Source organism: Globicephala melas, chromosome 1 (assembly GCF_963455315.2).
Source record: "Globicephala melas chromosome 1, mGloMel1.2, whole genome shotgun sequence".
Lineage (NCBI taxonomy): Eukaryota > Metazoa > Chordata > Mammalia > Artiodactyla > Delphinidae > Globicephala > Globicephala melas.
The window spans coordinates 93,886,493-93,906,297 of NC_083314.1; the positions used below are offsets into that span (position 1 = coordinate 93,886,493).

Consider the following 19,805-nt stretch of genomic DNA (forward strand, 5'->3'; position numbering starts at 1 on the left):
TATCATATTCAATGCTAATAAAAGTCTTTGAGTAACATGAAGCCTCTGAGAACTTTTAGCCAGTGGCCGCTTATTTCGAGTAGTTAGACATTGCAAATACAAAAAAGTATTATAATACATCAAAGGTATTGGTATTGCTTCTAGGTGAACTGTTGCAGAATTTATTAATTTCATTCTTTCATGAATTAACTAAGGAATATCTTTGGGTCATATGAAGGTCTCAGAGTGGTAGTGTGTTGCAAGGCAAAGGGTCCCTGGAATCAGAAGATAAGGGATCTGGTCCCAGTTCTGTTGAGTAGCTGTCTGGCTATTAATTCCCTGGACTTCAATTTCTTTACCTGTAAGATAAAGGTGCTGGACAAAAAGATCTCCATGGTTTCTCTCAGCCATTAAATCCCATCACTCCAATGGTTCTTTCATGGCCTAGCAGTGTCACACTAAAGTTCACAGAAGGATGAAGCCTGTTGGAATGAAGCACATGCCCTTTGGAGAATCTAGGGGATTTAGGGGATTAAGAATCCCCTGTGTGGAGGGAAAATTATTGCTGCACATTGTAACTGTGGACCTTTGACTGTCATAGTGAAACCCAAACTGGAGTTAAGAAATTATTGCTGAGGTAAGGGGAGGGATTATCATATGTGTTCAGTGGGACTGTAGATGGCCAATCCTTCAAGAATAGCCTTTTATGGAAATCCCTACTCCTCAAGGATCCTCGTCCCATACATCTGGGAAAATGGATTGAACTCATCTTGATGATCTCCAAAGACTTTGGCTTGAGGAATATGGAGACCAAGACTACATACTCAACCACTGCCCCCTTTAAAAAGAAACAAAATATCTGAAATGCCCATCTTATGCTGTTACTCTATTTTCATTGCTAAAATTTCAAACTACATCTATGGGAAGCCTAGGAAATATCTCTTTAGGGGAAAATTATTTAAGATATGGTGCATGTAAATAGAGCTTGGACTGGATTCAAATCCCAGTTTTACCACTTGGACAAGCTCCTTAACTTATCCGTGTCTAAGCTTTCCTATATGTAAAATGGGATAATGACACTACCTACTGGTTGTTGTCAAGGCTACATGAATGAGTCAATATTTGCTTGTCATGGTAGGGAGCATTTAAGAAATGTCAGTTCTTATTCTTTTTTTATTGAAGTATAGTTGATTTACAATGTTGTGTTAGCTCTTATTATTCTATTTGTGGTTGCTGTTGTAATAAAAATATTATTGTAGTATAAACAGTTCTTACTGAATTGAAGTAGAGGTAATAACGTGCTCCCCCTATTTTGTGAAATCTTAATTGTTCCCAAAGCAAGTGATTTGGATATGTAGAAATCTCACTTAAGATACAAGTTACTTTAGGGAATAATCTGGTTCTAGGGCCTACATTGATTAATACTATTGTCCAGAAAGCAATAGGAATTATTTTGGAATACCGAGGAAAAGATTTGATTTTTAACACAACGATAAAATGTTAATTTTCAAGTTTCTTTCAGTTTAGAAGCACATCAATTTAGACTATGAATCAGATATATATATCTTGCCTGATTTTTTTTTTTTTTTCCCATTAAGGAGAGACTCAGAAAACTGTTATGCGACAATTTGGTTGTGGCACTTGAAACTCCTTTTCATGAATCAGAAAAACTGAGATTCTAGTTATAAAAATTAGACTTTGGTAGAAAGTTTTTCTCCTCCGTGCCCCAAGGAAAACTCTTTGCACTGTAAGTTGGAGAGAACTAGGTTAGAATTGCTAAACTTGACCATCTATTGCTGACACCATAGTGAATCAAGCTGAAAGGGAGCTTGAAGCAGAAGGCTAAAAACACTTTATTTATATCAGGAAAGCTTCAGAGTTAGGGTTTTAGAATACTGTCTTCTATCACACATTCACTCCCTTAGCATGAATCATAGGCAGCTTTCAACTCATTTTGTGGATACCCTTTAAAACCAAAGTAAATTGTGACTATGCTTTCCCATGTTTTTTCTTTTTTTCTAGAATAGTCTACTTTATAGTGTTTCATACATTAGTCATTTAATTAAATGAGAAAGGTGGATGAATTCTAAAGGGTCCTAGTTTGGAAATTGGACATTGAGCTAGAATCCTGCCTTGGCCACCAGATGCCTTAGATGATTCAATTAAGCCTTAGCTGCCTTGTCTGTAAAATGATGAAGTTGGATGAGTGCTCTTTAAGTTTCCTAAAAAGACTAATTTTTACATAAGTTTTTGGTTCTAAAATACAGTGGGAAACAGGGTGCCACCATGGATATGAAAAGCCACTGCTGAGAGGATGTTAGTGAGCCTTCATTAAACATCCTTCTTCCAGGTGTGTATGAGGAAAACGTCAGGAAGAGACAAAGTCACAAGGTCCCTTTGGATTTGTAGAGTTATTGCTCTTGTTCCTCAGGGAGTTTGGAAACCACATTAGTGATGTCTACAAAGGAATCTATAGAAAACCCTAAAGCTCTTCAGAAGAAACCCCTAGGGCCTTGGAGGTAATCTTACCATCTTTACAGTGAGCTGCCTACTCTCAGAAATACAGCATCGTTAGACTGCCGGGGAAGATACATTTTAATGTAATAGTGGTAAGGCTGCCCTTGAGATGGCACACAGAATGTTTTTTGCTATGAGTGACTATGTCAATAAAGTAAACATTTGGATTTTTACAGTCATAGAATATGTACAAGCATGTTTCACAATTTGCATAGCTAATCTCATGAACTGTCACATGTTCTATAATATATGTAACATCTTTACATTTCCCCTCTCCCTCAGCTTACTGAGGATGTTTATCATTGATGGTGGTAGAGGAAGGGCACATTTTAATGTAGCTTCTGTTGACCACACAGTGAGATAACAGAAAATGAACTTCTGTTTTTCTCCAGGACACTAAAGTTCCCTGCACAGAAATGGGTCAATTCAGGGATCAACATGTCTAAGGTGCAATGTATTAGATTGGAAAGAGTCTGAAGTAGGAGTTAATAAATCTAGAATTTTTCTTTCTAACCTCTTCCACCTGGTATAATGTTACGAGCACAGCTTTTGGAGTCAAACAGGCCTTCCTGGCCGTATTACATTTGGTAAGTTACTCAGACACTCTGAACCTCCGATTCACCATTTGTAAAATGGAATTCTGTAGACATGTGGGGACATTTCCCTCCAGTTCCCAGGAAGTGGAGCAGTTAGCTGGCCAGCCCTCTATTGATATTCTAAGAAGTCTTCAGTGATACCCCACTCTTAGTTCACAGTTACATGTTGGAAGGTTCATCATAGGACCTTTCAGAGATCTTGGCAAATCTTTGTTTAAGCTAGGAATTTCCAGATGCCCATACACAGAGATAACAGCAAAGGTACAGATACCAGCTCACACTTAAAAAGTGGCTTGACATTCTAAAGTCACCTGGGAAAAGGTTAATACATGAAAAAAGTCAACATTGCTCAAGGTGGGCAATTGTTGTTTGCTAAAGATTGCTATACCTCTTGGATTTTTTTTTTAAGGTAGGGGATACTTCCCCCTTCTTCATTGGAATATTTAATTTATTCTTCAGGATTAAAGAAGCAGCTATGTCCTAATGTTCATTCAATTTTTGGATAACCACAAAGGTTTCATGAATGTGAAATGCTAGTTACACAAATATGAAATGGATCTGTGATGAGAATACTGGGTACATGATATAACAAAGTCCCAAAGGCATCTCACCTGGGACCTTAGCTTTCCTTCTAGAACATCAGCAAACAGTTCAAAATTAATGTAGCACACCATGCAATTTGCCATATAGCTACACTAGCCTGATAATTTTTTTCTTCATTATATAAAACCTAATTAGCTAAAGGGCGATTCAAATGAAACTTTTATTTGGGGATTTAGTAGTATTAAAGCAAAGGGAGAAAAACAAACACTGAAGCTCTCTGGATAGAATGAACAAGATTACTAATAACCCTTGAGTGGGGAAATGATTAACCTTGTTATTTTCCTCACGATCCAGGTTTCTACAGTAAATCAGTTCTGAACAAAAATATTTGGATGCTGTATGGAAAACAACTTTTACAAGGTCTCCAACTGGCATCAAATGTTTTCAAGTATGAAAACATCTCTGAGCTTTCTCAACAGGCTGATGAATCCCTGCAGGTAGCACTTCCCTTGTTTAATAGTCCTGCCAATTAAATCAAATTAGAGGTGAATTTTTAACTCTGTGATGAAGGCAATGCTCATTATAAGAGAAAGCAGGAAAATGGAATATTTCCCTTAAATGGACTGTTGTTTCAAATTGAATAAATTGAAGAGGAGGGGACAGCCAAACGCCTCCATCAATTTCTACACTTTATAAACCATGATGTCAATCATTTGAAGGTAATTTAAGGAAACAATGTACACTTGGGTTCACAAAATGTCTACATATGTCTTTTCTTTTGTTGCTGTTCTAAGAAATGGTTTTGTTTATTTAAAAATTCCAAGTTTTTTTAAATGGTGTTTCCTGACGTGAATTTTCAGTGGATTATCTGCCTTTAACCTCTGACTTGGTTACCTTTAACCTCTGTTATTTACTTTTTAAGTGATAATCACTCACACAAAGCTATTTGCACATTAGGCCAACCCTTGTTGTTCTAATTATGTTTTTTTAAAAATAATATACTGTTTAACATAATTAGTGAAATCACTTGCGTTTCAAGGCTAAGGATCTGATAATATATGTTCGAACATAATGATTAGTTTATCACTTTAACAAAAACACCCACAGCAAACCAAATATTAATTTGGATCATCAGCATCAACAAATATTCACTTGGATAAAATTGTGAATGTTTACTTATAAGTGCATGATACATTTTACATAAAATGTGAAACCTGAATGAATTACTACTACATCAGGTAAAGGAAAAACAGAGCTCATAAGGCTCAAATGGCTACAGATCTATTTTGGGATTCATTAATTGCTGACATTATCACCAATATTTTTTCAGCCATGGCCAAAGCACATCAAAATGACTGAGTTTTAAATCAAGTACTTTTGGGATGATTGGGAAACCTATTTCCTAATAGATAGACAACAGCAGGTACAAATGACCTTAATGGGAAATTTGTTTCAAAAACATTTTTAGCAGATGATCGGAAAGGATGACCACTCTGTCTATGCATTTGAACCTTAATACAGGTGTTGACAGTTTGAAATCTGTACTGAAATCTAATAGTCCTCTAAAATCTTCAGTCACTGTGTATATAGCATATGTATATGAACTTATGGTTACATACATCAATAATTTATGTTGATAATAGGCATCATTCATTTTCCTTGAGATGCTCTTTGATAATGGGAATCTCATGGGTGTTACATATATTATAATGGCATCTTTCTGTGTACTTGGAATTATGTTCATTGATTCCTTCCTTGGGATAAAGGGAAAAGCCCTGGCAAACACCCAAAATTAGTTAAAAATCCAAGCAGCTCTCTCTTCTCTGGCTTTACCTTGGAAACCCCATTTCTGTGCCCTCTAGAACAGGCAGTGAGTCATCTATGCATGAATTCTTGCCCTTTGGAGAGCAAAGGAATCCATCCACCAGTGCACACAGCGAGCACCTTATGAGTCCTCAAAGAAGGAATGTGTAAATGACATTAAAGCAGCCTAGAAGATACAATCATGTTTGATGGTTTTATGGTAAATCTCTTGACCTTAAAGCCAGGCAATAAGCAAGCTAGTCGTGTGTGATGTTGGGTGACCCCTGGAAGCGCTTATATCCTGTTTGCCTGAGAACTCTGAGGAAACACCCATTGCACTCCAAGCAGAACAGCCAGAGGCATCACGAAGGCGGGGTACAAGCTATCACTTTATTTGTTAGAGGGTTTTAGTTAGGTATTAAGGAGCTAAATTTTCCTAGTTTCCTGATAATAAAGGTTAATACATTTTCCAAAGGCAAAACAAAGCATCCTTTCAGGTCACCATTGATTTCAAAATAAAACAAAGCAAAACTGGAATTTCCCGATTCAGTGTGTAAAAGGTCAACATCTGCTGATGCTCAGAGATGGGGCATGTGGTGGAGGCGGCCGAATGAGATGTTGGGTGAGCAGTACAGTCAGAAATTCCATGCAACATACGATTGACACTCCGAACAGAAACACACCCTAACACCAAAGAACTACTTTCCATCCATCCATTTCTGAAACTTTTGACAGGTCAGATCACCATAGCAGCCTCAATTATCTGTCTCAGTTTGCTTCTGTTTGGTTCCCTTTTGCTCCAAAATGTATGCGCAAATGCAATTGTCAAGGCCTGAAAGGAGCACAATGTGGCGTATTTATACAGTTAGGCAAGCGCCAAGGGAGATACTACAGCAGAAAAATTAGACTATTAGATCTGAAGGTTTTCATTTGCAAGTTTGTAGCACTGATGCCATTTCAACAAGATCACAAGGAGGAAGCTGCAGCATTAGTCTGGTATCTAAATGAATGTGAACACTACTCCTATTTCTATTTACAAAGCGGCTGATTTTCATGGCATTTAACACGTCTAGTTCTTAACAAACCCACGTGCGGGCCTATTCTCAAGCGTAAGTAAACTAGGTTGACTTATAAATTGGGAGACCTGACTGCATTTATAAGAAGCGCGAAGTTGTTTAATCCAAATTAGGAGTGTATTGCTTTTTAGATGGATGTTGGGTATTGGAATTCTCCAATCACTGCTGTTTACACTTGTATCACCCTGTGTGGCCCAGCACCTATGACAAAGACTGAGGGGTGAAACCCCAGTGAAAATGCTTCTTTTCACTTACAGTGCATAATCTTGGCTTCTTCAGTACTTTATTTCAAATCAGTTATTCAGTAGCTGTTCAAAGGTTTTAGCCATCAGAGGGAAAGGGAACAGTATTTAAAAATATGTGAGATTCGGCTCTGAAAAGTTATGGGGCATTTCCTCAGTGAGTATTTCAGGCTTGGTGTTTGGTGTCCTTGTTTTAAATGTAAAGAGGGAGCTACAGCCTGGTTCTCCCATGACAGCTGGTAGAATTCTCTTTGCAATGGTGCTAGAGAAATGTTCCACAGAATGTTGAAGAGAGATTTCTCTTTTCAATTGCTGATATTTCTACTAAAATATTTCTTGCAGGAATTTCTAGTATCCTTACTCTTAAATTTTGCATGTATTTTTTCATACCCCTTCGCTATCAAACTTGAAACTAAGTAGTCAGGAAAACACGGATAATTGTATTTTAGGAGGGAGAAATGGACATACTGATTATTTTTTTCCTTCATTCCTCCAGTAAGACTAATGATCACAAACCTACCTCTTTCAGGCCTTCACAAAGGCTAAAGTTTAATGCACTAATAAAATTCCTGCTCCTTGGTTGCATGGTGATTTCTTTCGGTTCTAATGAATAAGCCTAAAACATTCATTCTCTGCTTTTCTAAATTACAGTAGAAATTCATATTCAGTCCTAGGGAGAGAGTTCAAGTTGTTTGTTGGTTACCAGATATGGGTAAATAGGACTGTTTATATTTTTGCTAAATGAGTTATGGTTATGTAACTAATTGCACCTCTGTAAAGGTAGCCTTCATTGATTAACAGTAGTCAGGCAAGCGGCAGCACTGCCATATCCCCAGAGGAGTTATACACAGATAACTATTTTATCTGTGCTCTCACCATGTATGTGCAGAGAACAAACACAGCAATTCAATTCACAAAGGAAATACTCTCTTACGTCAGAAATGGACACTGGGAAAATAGATCTGAGGAGCTGAACAACAAAGCAAAGCTGGCCTAGAATTGGATTGGTGATTTTTTTTTACTTACTGCCAATACTGGAAATACTGGGGATACCTGGAGAGAAAGAAAACAATAAAGAAAAGCTGTTAGACATTTATTAGTATGTGACATCTTTAACATGATATAAAAATCTCAGAAACATAAACACTTGATAACATTCAGGTCATAAGAAAAATAGCACAAAAAAAACCCCAAATATATATCCATCCATTGAGACCATTTTGCTTTATTCTACAACTCCTTGAACTCATCAGAGTTGGGAAATTAATGTTCAACTTTAGCAGCTTGTTCAAGACAGCTTCGTGATATCAAACATTTTGTGCTTACTTGTAAGGTTAATGAAAATTTTTATGTGGTTCAAAACAGATATTAAGCTAGGCTTGTGTTCTGGGCACAAAGACCAAGTCTGCGTTATATGGGCCTGTGCAAATATATCCACATATGCAATAGATCTCTTTAGATGTGTTGATATGCATGTGCTAGGTGTTGAAAGTCATTTGGCATTTTATCTGATTAACTACATATAACCATCATTTTTAGTCTTCTTTTACTTGTCAGATATTTGGATTAAATTATGTAATAGAAATTAAATTGAGCAGAATGATTCAAGAGTACATTAGGTTGTTCGATTTGGGCTTCGTCGATTTTTCAGCTTCTACTTTAATTGCCAAGCTCTGCTGAGGTGGTAGAACCATTTCAGAATGTGACTGAACTTGGTATAAATGTGGACATGAATTTAGTCTGTATCCGGATGAAAACCCCTAGCCAAGAGCAGGGGCATGAGAGCCAGGCTGTCTCGGTTTGAAGCTTTGCTCTTATACTCATTGACTGCGTGACCCTGGGGCCAGTGGCTTACACTCTCTGTGGCTCAGTTCTCCACCTCTTAGAGTTGTTGCAAGGATTACATATATATATATATATATATATATATATAATTAAAGTACTCAAAGCATTGCTTGGCAGGTGGTATGTGCTATAACCAACCATCTTTGCTGTGATTACTATTATTGATATAGTTGGGTCATCAAGCAAGCAACACCATGATAGATACTACTAATTAGAAGTCAGAGATTTGTAACATTTCCACTAAATTCAGGGAGTGGTGTGGGTGAGAGCATGAGATGCAAATAAGACAGAACTGAGAAAGAGTCATGCTTTGCAACTGACTAGCTGGGTGATTTCAGGCAAGTTCCCAGCCTCTCTAAAAGCCTGTTTCCTCATCTGAAAGGGGCTAATAATATCTACTGCACAGGGCTGCTGTGAGAATTGAATGAGATAATCCATAAAAATGTCTGACACATGGTACACAGTCAATAAATGATAGCTGTTAATGAGCTGTTCGGACTTGTTCTCCACATCGTGAAGTGTGCTAACAGGTGGTAAATGTAGGAATCATTAAATTTCTATTTTAGTATTTAATCTTTGAACAACTGCCCTCTGCTTATTTTAACTAATCGTTGCATCTTGCTCAGAGATTTCTAGCCTTGTATTCTTTAAAACCAAGAGCTATTTTCCTATTTCTTAGAAAGGAGGGGAGAAGGAGAAATTAAAGCTTACCAAGATGTTTTAAAAAAGCCTGGAAGGGATGAAATCTTATTTTCAGTTATTAGATATATTCAAAGTCTTTTGATTTTAAATGCACAGAACTTATGATGCTTCAGCTTAATTACTGATCGCTGACCAACCAAAACTGGAAAGCTAAATTTTCATTTCCATGTTTTAACTTTGTCTGAACTGAATTTCAAGCTGGATGCGATTTCTGCAAAGGACTGCTGGATTCCTAACCCGACATTTCAGTAGACTATCTTTGCCACAGTGTGACACTGACTTGGTACTGAATCTTTATTTTTTTCCTTTGCAAATCCACTTTTGAGTGAGGTATGATGGCAGCATCATAATTTTAGTATCAGTTGCAGAAGCTCCAAATTTCCCCATGACTGAAAATCCTGCTCCATTACAAGGAACTGCTATGCCTTCGTAATCAGTCAAAGAGAATGGAAGTTGGGATGGCAGGAAGAGACTTTTCATGTGTTTTCAAACTTGCATGGAGTTAGAGGGCCATGCATAATGCAAGGCGGAGTTCTCAGGATGTTTGGCCAGACACAGTGGAGAGCAAACCTGTAAGACTGTTTGATGCAGTACTTGCTGCAGTTGAATACTTTAGAAAGATGCAGAAATGTTTCCATGCCTTTGGGGATGCCAGTGCTGGGAGAAATGTTCATTGCAGCTATACAAACCTTGCCAAGCAAGGCCATATGAGATCCTATTTTCCTCATTAAGATGTTTTCTATTAACTAACATTTGGATGTTTAAAATTCAGGCTCTTTCTCATTTTGTGGTTTAAAATTTTGTGAGGTGCTACCAGGTGAGTCACTTTCTATTCCATTGTTGTAAAATGGGAATTGCTTAGAAAAGATTTTTAAACTGCTCATTGGAATAAAGATTTTTGTAGTTGAAAATACCTGAGCACCAAGGGATGTCCATTAGTATACTGTCAAATGTTATTTTTTCCCTAATGTTTCTTATTGTAATGTTCAAACACCTTGCTTTTGGTCCTCTACAAACTAAAGAATTTAATAAACCAGTTATATGCATTGAAAAGGCTATGAGTAAGTCATGAGAAATCTTTCAAATGCTTAAGAAACGAACACGGGAAGGCTACAATTCTTCATGAAAGGTGGGTATCTCTGGGGTCTGTAAGTGCTGAATCAATGAATGCAACTCCATCTTACAACAGTGATGGTTGCCCATAAGCCACAGGAATGATAGTCAGATTACATTCAGGAAAATTGTCTAGATGTGTTGGCAGTTTTTTTAACCATTCCCTGTGAAGTGACAACTATTATGTAAAGAATATGTTTACCTTTAAAATTGAGCTCAGAAGTTATTTCTTCCCTTCCTTCTTCACCTCCCTGTAGCCAGTGTCCTTTGTGATGGCACACCTCTTTGTGCAGGCCTCTGTGAGCAACTTATCAACTTATCCTTATGATTGTGTGTTTGCCTGAGACCTCTGAGGGGACGAGTGTCATGTCTGTATCTCTGTTGTCTGCTCAGGACAATGCCTGGTACAGAGGAGTTGCTTGATGTACATTGGAGCAAAAATTTATCGCCTGTTTCTGATAGAAGGTTTCTATCAGAGTGAAAATACCACTTTTGGTCATAGTACAGTCTTGTCCCCTATAAGATGTTCCACTGAGACATTTCTCAGAGTTCAGTATTAATAAATATTTTTGTTCTCTTTGGAAGTTTCCTCCATTCTAATAGCAAGAGTTATACAATGTGTAGATATGCCCTTCACCACTTTGCCTTCCAGGAAACTCAGAGGTCAGCTTGATGCTCAACTGGGTAAGCTGATTTAATGTTTGGCTTATTTTCTTTCTATTCTTTTTTTCTCACACCTTCCTTTTATATTCCTATTTGTATGCTCTTATTTTTGTTTGTCTTTTTCCCTAAGCTATCCAGGGGGAAATGCAGATTTTGTGGGACCTAAAGCAAACACAAATCTAGGAGCTTTTTGGGGGAATATTAACTTTAAAGTATAAAATCAGACATGAAATTAGATTTTTTTTTTAATTTAGAAGGAGTCTAGTGAGGGGCCCTGTAATTTAAGCTTCATTGGCTTAAATCTATCTCTGAAACAACCTCAAAAATCTTTGGGAAAGATAGATGATAAGTAGATAGGAAGGAAAGAAAAAAGGAAGGCACCAGATAAGTGAATTCAGAAAGAGTGACCAAAAATGGAGAGCTGAAAGGGAGTTAAGAAATAATCTCACTCAGCACTTTAATTTTACAGAAGAGGAAATCGAAGCCACAGTGAGAAGTAAGGTCCTCGTCCAAATTGACCCCTTTATAGTCAACACTAGAGCAGATAATTATCCCCATCTACTGAGACACTGCTAAACTGACACCGAGGAAATGAAACACAGGTATGAATGAGCTTTAAAGGAAGGTTCTGCAATACGTGGTGTATGAGTTTAGGACTTCTGCTTCTTCTAGAATAGATATGCTCCTTCAGTCAGAGATACACATACATGTTGAGTAAGCCAAAGGGCCAAAGAATGTGAAAGTGCTAAGCTTGTAGGTACTTACAGTTCTTCCCTCCTCACCCAGCCCTCCCCAATCCCATAGTTATTTATTTATTTTTTTAAGGAATTCTACTGCAGTTGGGGGACGAGACCCTAGTAGACTTATATAGTTTGTTATTTTCTCTTTCCTCCCCTCCCCCTCCCTCTTCTTCTCCTTCTCCGTCTCCTTCTTCTTCTTCTGACTTTACTAACCCTCCCACCAAGTATGTGGCTAAAGGGGACATAGTTAAGCTTAAGGAAGACAACCTGATGGAGACCTCAAAAATAAACACTCTGATTTTTCAAAGCAGATGAATGCAGTGCTAAAAGTCATAACTCCTTTTGAGAATCAATGGGAAGTTCAACAGCTTCTCATCAAGAGGGAGGCAGAAGAGACGAGGATTCAGCATGCTTTAAACTGAGAGAAAATATTACCATTGTTGTGTTAGGTGGTTTGAAAAAAGCCTATCAAGTAGGTGACTAGATTTTCTTCTAGCCAGGCTGCAGCCACTGGGAGCTCTACCTCCAAAAAGCCCAGCTGAAAAAGAAGTAGGTGATGAGTAAGAAAACATTCTGCAGCCTCATTTGTATTCTAGAGGAACTACTTCCAATGTTCTTTCAACCCGGCTCCCTGGTCCAAACTGCTGTGGATAGGAGGTACGGTGAGTTGTCTCCCAGGAACTTGAAAGTGAAGGAAATAAAATTGCCTTCACAGAATTGTACTGTTAAATCAACACAAAAATGATCCAATCAGAGTTAGCTAAGTCATCTTAGAACAACAGAAGGGCTCTGGGGCCTGAGTGTCTATGACAAATTTGACAGAGGTGACATTAATCTATTGATAACTTAGTGTATTAACATACCTGAAGATTGGAAGAAAAGCTAGTCAGAAGGTAAAAGCCTGAAAGAAGAGCATCTTCAGGCATGTGGTGGCAGTACTGGCCTAGCACTCTCTCAGGAAGAGGGAGGGGTAACCTGTAAACTTTCAGGCCTTCAGTGTTCTGTTGGCATTAGGGAGGTTAACCCTGGGGTAGGATGGATGGGTCTGATGTTTCAGCCTGATGTTATTAGCATTTGAATCATTAAAATTTTTGAATTTAATTCCCATGCTCACCAAGCAACCTTCTGATTAGTATCTGGCTCTACAAGGAGACTTAATTACAGGGGAGAGAATACACTGATCATAAGGACTTAAATATTCTGAACTCTGTAACAGTTATTTCATATTGTGGATGAATAATCCGGCATTTGGGCACAATTTATCTCCCCATACAGTTGTTGTCTCCAAAGAGAGAATTTGCTCTTTAGACTGGGATGGGTCCACATGCTAGATTTCAGTGCAATTATAATAACAGCTAACTTCACTGTGTGCTTACTATGTGCCTACCACCGTTCTAAGTATCTTACATGTGCTAATTCATTTAATTTTTGAGACAACCCTATGATGTCAATACTCAGGTTTATTTTACTGACGGGGAAAAACTCAAACACAAAGAGCTTGCCCAAGATCATTGTAGTCAGTTGGGAAGGAGATTGAGATTTGAATCCAGAGGTCCAGGATCCAGAGCTTGGGCCTCTAACAGCTACTCTATATTATTGATCAATTTATTATATCCTTTATCTTATCTTATCTTATCTCTAGTCCTTATCTCTAATCCTTATCTTATCTCTAATCCTCAAAAACAAAACAAAACAAAAAAAACCTCTGAAGACACAAAGTTTTTTTCCCAAAATTTAGCTGCAGCATGACATAATGTGATCTGAACTAATTTGGTGACAAAACCTGACTGGAGGGGGTATGAGGTCTTCTCCTTTATCTCACTCAGTGAAAATAATCATAGGTTTGCTACAGAAATATGTTTGATTAAGTGGTGCTACCTGATATTCTGCTGTGGGTATTGATGTAACATAATGTATGTACACTGTATTACCTTTTAAAATTAAAAAAAATTTGAATTCCAAATCAGATCTGGTCCCATAAGCATCAAATAAGTGACTGTGGACTAGTGGTTGTACATGAATAACTTGGTAGGTATCCTGGCTCTATATATTGGCCCTACAGCTTGGTTCATATATGTAAGGCTCTTAGAGGAAGGTCCTCTCTTATTGTGCTGACAGAATCAGGGTATTGAGCCTGAAAAACTGGTAGTCAGAGCCCAACAATGGTCAAGTCACTGAGGCCATGAATGTCACTTAGGGAGGCCTATACAAACCAGCCAGCCAATATGTCATCTCTAGATGGCTGCATGGGTCGTGAGCACCCACGAAAAATAAGTGATTCTCTTTCCTATTGTATTTCCTCCAAATCTCAGTTGGTCTCTTCCTATGCGAGACTGAAGGCCCTTGTGTTAGAACTGCTGAACTGTGAAGGCCACATATTCCAGGGGACATGGGAAGATCGATGGGAGGTCAATGCATCCACAAGCACATTTCAAGACTGTATAGGTTTACTTGTTTATTCACCAAATGATTAATTCCACAAACATTTATGAAGGCCAAGAATAAAATATGGTCCCATTCTTAAATTGCTAACATTTTAGGTCCTGAAGTCAGAATGACCTGAGTTTAAGTCTTGCTCTGTCATGTATTCGCTGTGGGATCTTGGGGCAACCTTTATGTGCCTATGTTCCTTTATCTGTAAAATGGGGATAAAAATAGTACACACCCCATGGGGACATTGTAAGGATTTAATGCAAGAAAGTACATAAAGCATTTCACAAAATATAAAAGGCTATGGTAAGCTTAATAAATATTAGCTATCATTATTATCACTATCATGGTAATTTTGATTATAGTCAACCAATTGTAAATGCACATACATTACCAAGAATCTATCTTGATATATATACATACATTATCAAGAAAAGAGCAGCTGATTTTGCATAGGACAGGCTAGGTAGGCTGCATCGAGGAGTTCACATTGAGGAGTAGTCTTGAAAAATGAGCAGAATTTCAATAGAGAGTGAAGAAAAAGGTGATTTGGGGAAAAGAAATGAATTCAGTATCTTGCAATGTTGACTTTGAGATTTTCATAGACAGCCTGGGTTCATTAGAAAGATTCAGGCTATAATTTGTTTATTAGCATTAAACCAATATTAATAAGATCTAAAACCACAAGATTAGATAGGAATATCAAGGAAGAAAACTGTACACTGAGAATGAAAATTTAAAACAAGGTAGAAGGGGACTCTTTGAAGGCAAAGAAATAACAAGCAGCAATCTAGGAAGAAAAGTGGGAGAGAGCAGGTTTAGAGATCGACTTGTTCAAACAGGTGTCAGATGGAGTCCACACCCCAGTGGAGGACAGAGGAAGTCACTGAACTTTAACCTGAGAAGCCATATAGTGAGATGTACAGTCTTTGGGCTCAAGACACACCTGGGTTCAAACCTTCCTTCTCATTCTGACTAGGTAGCTAAACCTTAAACAAGATACTTTTCCTTAGTAGTCATCAGATTCCACCTCTATAACGTGAAAATAGTAGCATCTACCTTATAAAATTGTTGTGAGTTAAAAATGAACTCATGCGTGTAAAGCACTTAGGAAATTGTCTGGATAATGACATACACATGTACGCCTGGGAAAATATAAATTGGTCAATGCAAATTTGATACCAGAGAAAATAATAGAACAATCATTAAATTACTTTCCATCGCTCAGAGGAGACCTAGATATTGTGTAACAATTCAAGTCGGATTTCTGAACAAATAATGTCAATGTCAGACCAATTTAATTTTCTTTCTTGGAAGAATATTAGACTGTGTAGGTAAGAGGAAAGTAAAAGATTCAATACAGCTGAACTAGCTGGGCTTTTCTCTATGACATTTCTATCAGAAAGCTGAGGAAATTATTTACAGCAGCATGTCCCCAAGAGTGTTTTATAGAAGGTTTTTAAGTGTTCCATGAACAATAAAGTGTGGGAAACACATGATAAAATAGATTACTTATTTTAGGGTTCTCAAATGTTTTTAATAAGGTAATGTGAATATCTAAGAGTCAGTATAATGTATAGCATTTTCCAAACTTATTTGGCCATGGAATTCTTGTAAGGGTCATAGGACACAGTCTGGCAAGCAGAGGTATAGACAATATTATATTACCTTTTTTGAAATGACTATTCCTAAAGGTTAATTGTTAAGTTTTCAGCATCTATAAGTAGGGATCAGAACTTCAAGAGGGATCAGAATTTTATTTATGAGCTAGACAAGGGGAATCAAGAGAAGCATGATTAAGCATGAAGTTGGACAGAGTTTCTATCTACTTGGAAAACAGAAATGAAATTCAAAGGACATTCAAAATAGAATTCTATCAAAAATAGAATGAAGATCAATAGGGAGAAGAAGAAAGATGTCTTACAGATAAAACATAAGCTTTGTAGAAAAATAAGAAATATATTGATACACATATATATGGCTTTAAAGAACCAAGAAAACACACTGAGTCTTCAGTAAAAAGCACAATGAATAAAAATATCATCACAAGAGTTATTACTTCTGCTTCTGCCGAGTCTATTATAATGAAAAGCATGGGGAAATGTGGTGTGTCTCACAGATTGGGGTGGCGGTGTTTTAGAGGGCTGGGGCTCTGTATTCTTCTCTCCTGGCTCTATATGCACCCTACAAAAGTGGCCTTGGAGCTGCTCCAGAATTTACGACTTCCAAGCCATAGTATTCCCAGCAAGGTCCCAGTTTAAGGAACTTTTGAGTGATGGGCTGAATGGTTTTGAAGGGAGATCTTAAGATTTCCTGATGTAATGAAGCCTTCCTAGTTTTTATGCTAAGAGTAGGCAGGAACTGATCTTCTTATTCAAAAATCCTGGCTGCTTGAAGTTCTGCTAAATCCAGAGATTATCCAATATGAGTGTTATTTCTAGGCTACTGAAGAGTTGGTGTTGAGGGATCAGAGAGTGTAGCCACTCCTTTTTACTTCTTAGGTTTTTTATTCCTGTATTAGGATACAGCATATCCTGAGTGTCCCTCTTAATATCTGACTTGTAATGTACCAACTCGAGTCATGTATGTGTGGGCACGTGCACACGTGAGTGTGTGCATGTATGCATGTGTGTAAGAAAAAGTCAAAATGACAGGAGAATCATAACAGTGCTAGAAGTCCTGAGTTTGGCTTAAATTTCCACACTAAAAATTCAGAGGACTTCCAGGGCAAACAACTAGGTAAGAGAGTTGAAAATCTTATCATATGAGAAATGGAACTGATGATGTTAATCTGGACAAGAAAGAAAACTGGGGTTGATATAGAGTTTTAAGACTTAAAAAGAAAAAGTGGTTGGAAATTAGGAGACACTCAATATTAATGTTAAGAAATAAGTTTTATAACAATTAAAACTGTCCAATAATTGACAAGTCTGCCTTATGAAAAAAGGCCTAAAAATAAAATTATTTTTGAACACTTATTTTGTGGTAGGTGTTATGCTAAACACATCACACGCATTAGCTTATTCACTTCTCTCAAAATCCTTATGAGGTAAGAACTGTTATTATCCTCACAATACAGATGGGAAGCCAAGTGTTAGAGAGGTTAATATTGATACTTTACTTTTTCAAGGTCACTGAGCTAGTGAATGGACAAACTGGTATTTGATTCTGGAACCTGTGTACTAAACCACTTAATTGCCTACTTCCGTCCTTGGACATTTGCAAGCAGTCTGATGTGGCAGAGATTTCTTTAAAGGGGTTCTTTCCATTGCAAGACTGGACCATTGCAGGTTATCTTAAAATCTTCAATCTAGCTTCAGCCATATTGAGGATTGAAACGTTGAATTCAACCTCCTTGGCCATTGTGTCCATCTGTCACCTTCATATTTTAACAGAAATGGGGAAAAGTCTAGAGAAGGCCAAGAAAAACTAAGGGATGGATAGACAATAGAATCCACATGGACAATTGAAAGAAGTTGCATTATATTAGGGCTATGTAAGCCATTTCCATGGAGAATATAACAAGAAATCCATTCCAGTGAAAAAGCTTGGCTGGAACAAGGTCTTTCCAGTGAAAATGTCTTGAAATAAGCAAGACTTTGAAGTACAGTTATGGGTAGAAAAAAACAGTGTCATGTTAGAATAGAAGCCAATGCCTTCAACAGCAGTCTCTCCCAGCTGCCTTTCTAGTAGCCCTGACAAGTTGGCCTGCCCTGAGGATGAGCCGGAATGCCACCAAGTGTTTGTAAACATTGTTCTCTTCCATCCTGTCCCACTAAAGGAGCAGCAGACATCAAAAATGAAATCTGAGTCATTTTCATTTGAGGAAACCTTTAAACTAAATTTGACAACTGTGGTGATAGGAATTCTAGCTAGTCACAGGGTATGGCAACAAATAACCTCATGAGATTCCTCCTGAATTCACGAGTCTATGGCTCTCAACAATTGAGGAAAGCCCATGGAGTCTCTGTTAATAAAACCACCTTGAAAAAAAATCATTTCTGCTCAACAGAACTTTATGTATTAATTTTAGGAGCTAGGCTGTCAGTTTTTTCTTTAACACAGAAAGAAACGGAATACCTTCACAAAGGGGGATTTTTTTTTTTTTTAGCCTTTGACAGATTTTTTTTCCTGCTTCATAGAAATTTTAACATCATTTCATGCCCCCATTCTTTATGGCCTGTTACTCGGTCCATTACTTTTACATTTAACTTGATAAGGTCTTGGTTCTTGGCTATTAGTTTCTGAGGTTTGGTTTCTCACAGCTGCTGCTTTGAAGTGCCTGATAACATTCTTAGCCTTGCATGGAGCTGGTGGCTCTTCAAGGTCTCATTCCCCCACTACTCACTGTCCTGCTGTTTCTGTTACTTCTCACTTGAATGGGTGTATTCTCAACCTCACCCTTCTCTACTTTTAAGAGAGGTCAAACCTTGGGCTTTTGTGAGTGGCTAATTGGTCCATGCATGGAATTGGGCAATTTATTCTGGAAGTAATTACTTGTCTCCTTGAGCGTGTCAGAACTTGTTTTCCTAGGAATGTTCAGGGATTTCAGAGGGGCACCCACATGAGTGATAACGGGGCATCTCTCACGCTTCCTGTGAACACAGATAATGCCTGTGCTCTTTTCACATGCGCACAAACATCCCTTTTCTTACTGTGGTCCCTACAGGCCTACAGTCACACTCTTTATCGAAAGGCAGCCTCTCCTAACAGGATACACGCCAGGCGTGACATCAACTGCTGTCATTTGGAAAAAGCCCACCATTTCACTGAGCAAAGTCAGGCTGTAGCTAAATTTGGAGAGGGAAACATCTTCTAGACAAAGCATGTCTTAGGTTACCCAGTATGGGAAATGGGATTGTAAACATTTAGAGAATTTCTGGAAGTAGTTTATGGTTAAAATTAAGTCAGAGTTGGGAGTTTTGAATGCCTTTGTTATTTTAATAGGAGATTAATTTGGGGAAGCAAAAACAGCAGCTCCTGTTTCATCCACTTAGAAAAAATTTCTCCTGTGGTTTCTATCATTTCCCAACACACTGATGTGAATGTTGGAAGACTGACTTTAACAGATGATCCAAGTGCTAAAATGTGCTTACAAGTGGCAAAATAGGGATGAAAGCTTTAGCTGCATTTTGAAGAGGAATGGGACTCCTGGTAAGAGGAGTGAAAGCACAATTGCAAGTGAAATTGAGAGGAACTCTCAGCTCATCGTGCACAAAATATGGTATTACCGAGCAAAAGTTACTCACAGGTATTTGCAGTGCCTTTGGGGATGGGGAGATACGAGCCTGGACTCCAAGGTCGGCCCTGATAATTCTTCTTGCATTTCCCACAGTCTGGACCTGTAGTGTTGTGCTCACATTCACAGGTCAATTTGCTGTTGTCATACACACACACAGTGGCATGGAGATTACATTTGCACCTAGGCAGAGGAGAGACAAGAGTTCATTAAGTCCAGTTGTCTTGGTGATCACTGAGGCTTTATCCATCTGTCTTCTAGGATTGCGGCTCTCACAGCCCGTAGTGCTTGAGTTCTCCCTAAAGACTTAGTAAAAT

At 37.9% G+C, this 19,805-nt stretch overlaps 1 protein-coding gene across 12 annotated transcripts in view; it reads right to left on the reverse strand.

Annotated features, from left to right (window-relative positions):
* The window catches only part of NTNG1 (netrin G1), a 338,223-nt gene that overhangs the window by 74,095 nt on the left and 244,323 nt on the right, over positions 1-19,805 (reverse strand). For all 12 annotated transcript variants that reach the window (XM_060301827.1, XM_060301879.1, XM_060301855.1 and 9 more), the window contains exons 4-5: positions 19,499-19,671; positions 7,783-7,809 (exon numbers count right to left, since the gene is read on the reverse strand). In XM_060301827.1, the coding sequence (XP_060157810.1) occupies positions 7,783-7,809; positions 19,499-19,671 (200 nt within the window). The remainder of the gene's footprint in view (positions 1-7,782; positions 7,810-19,498; positions 19,672-19,805) is intronic.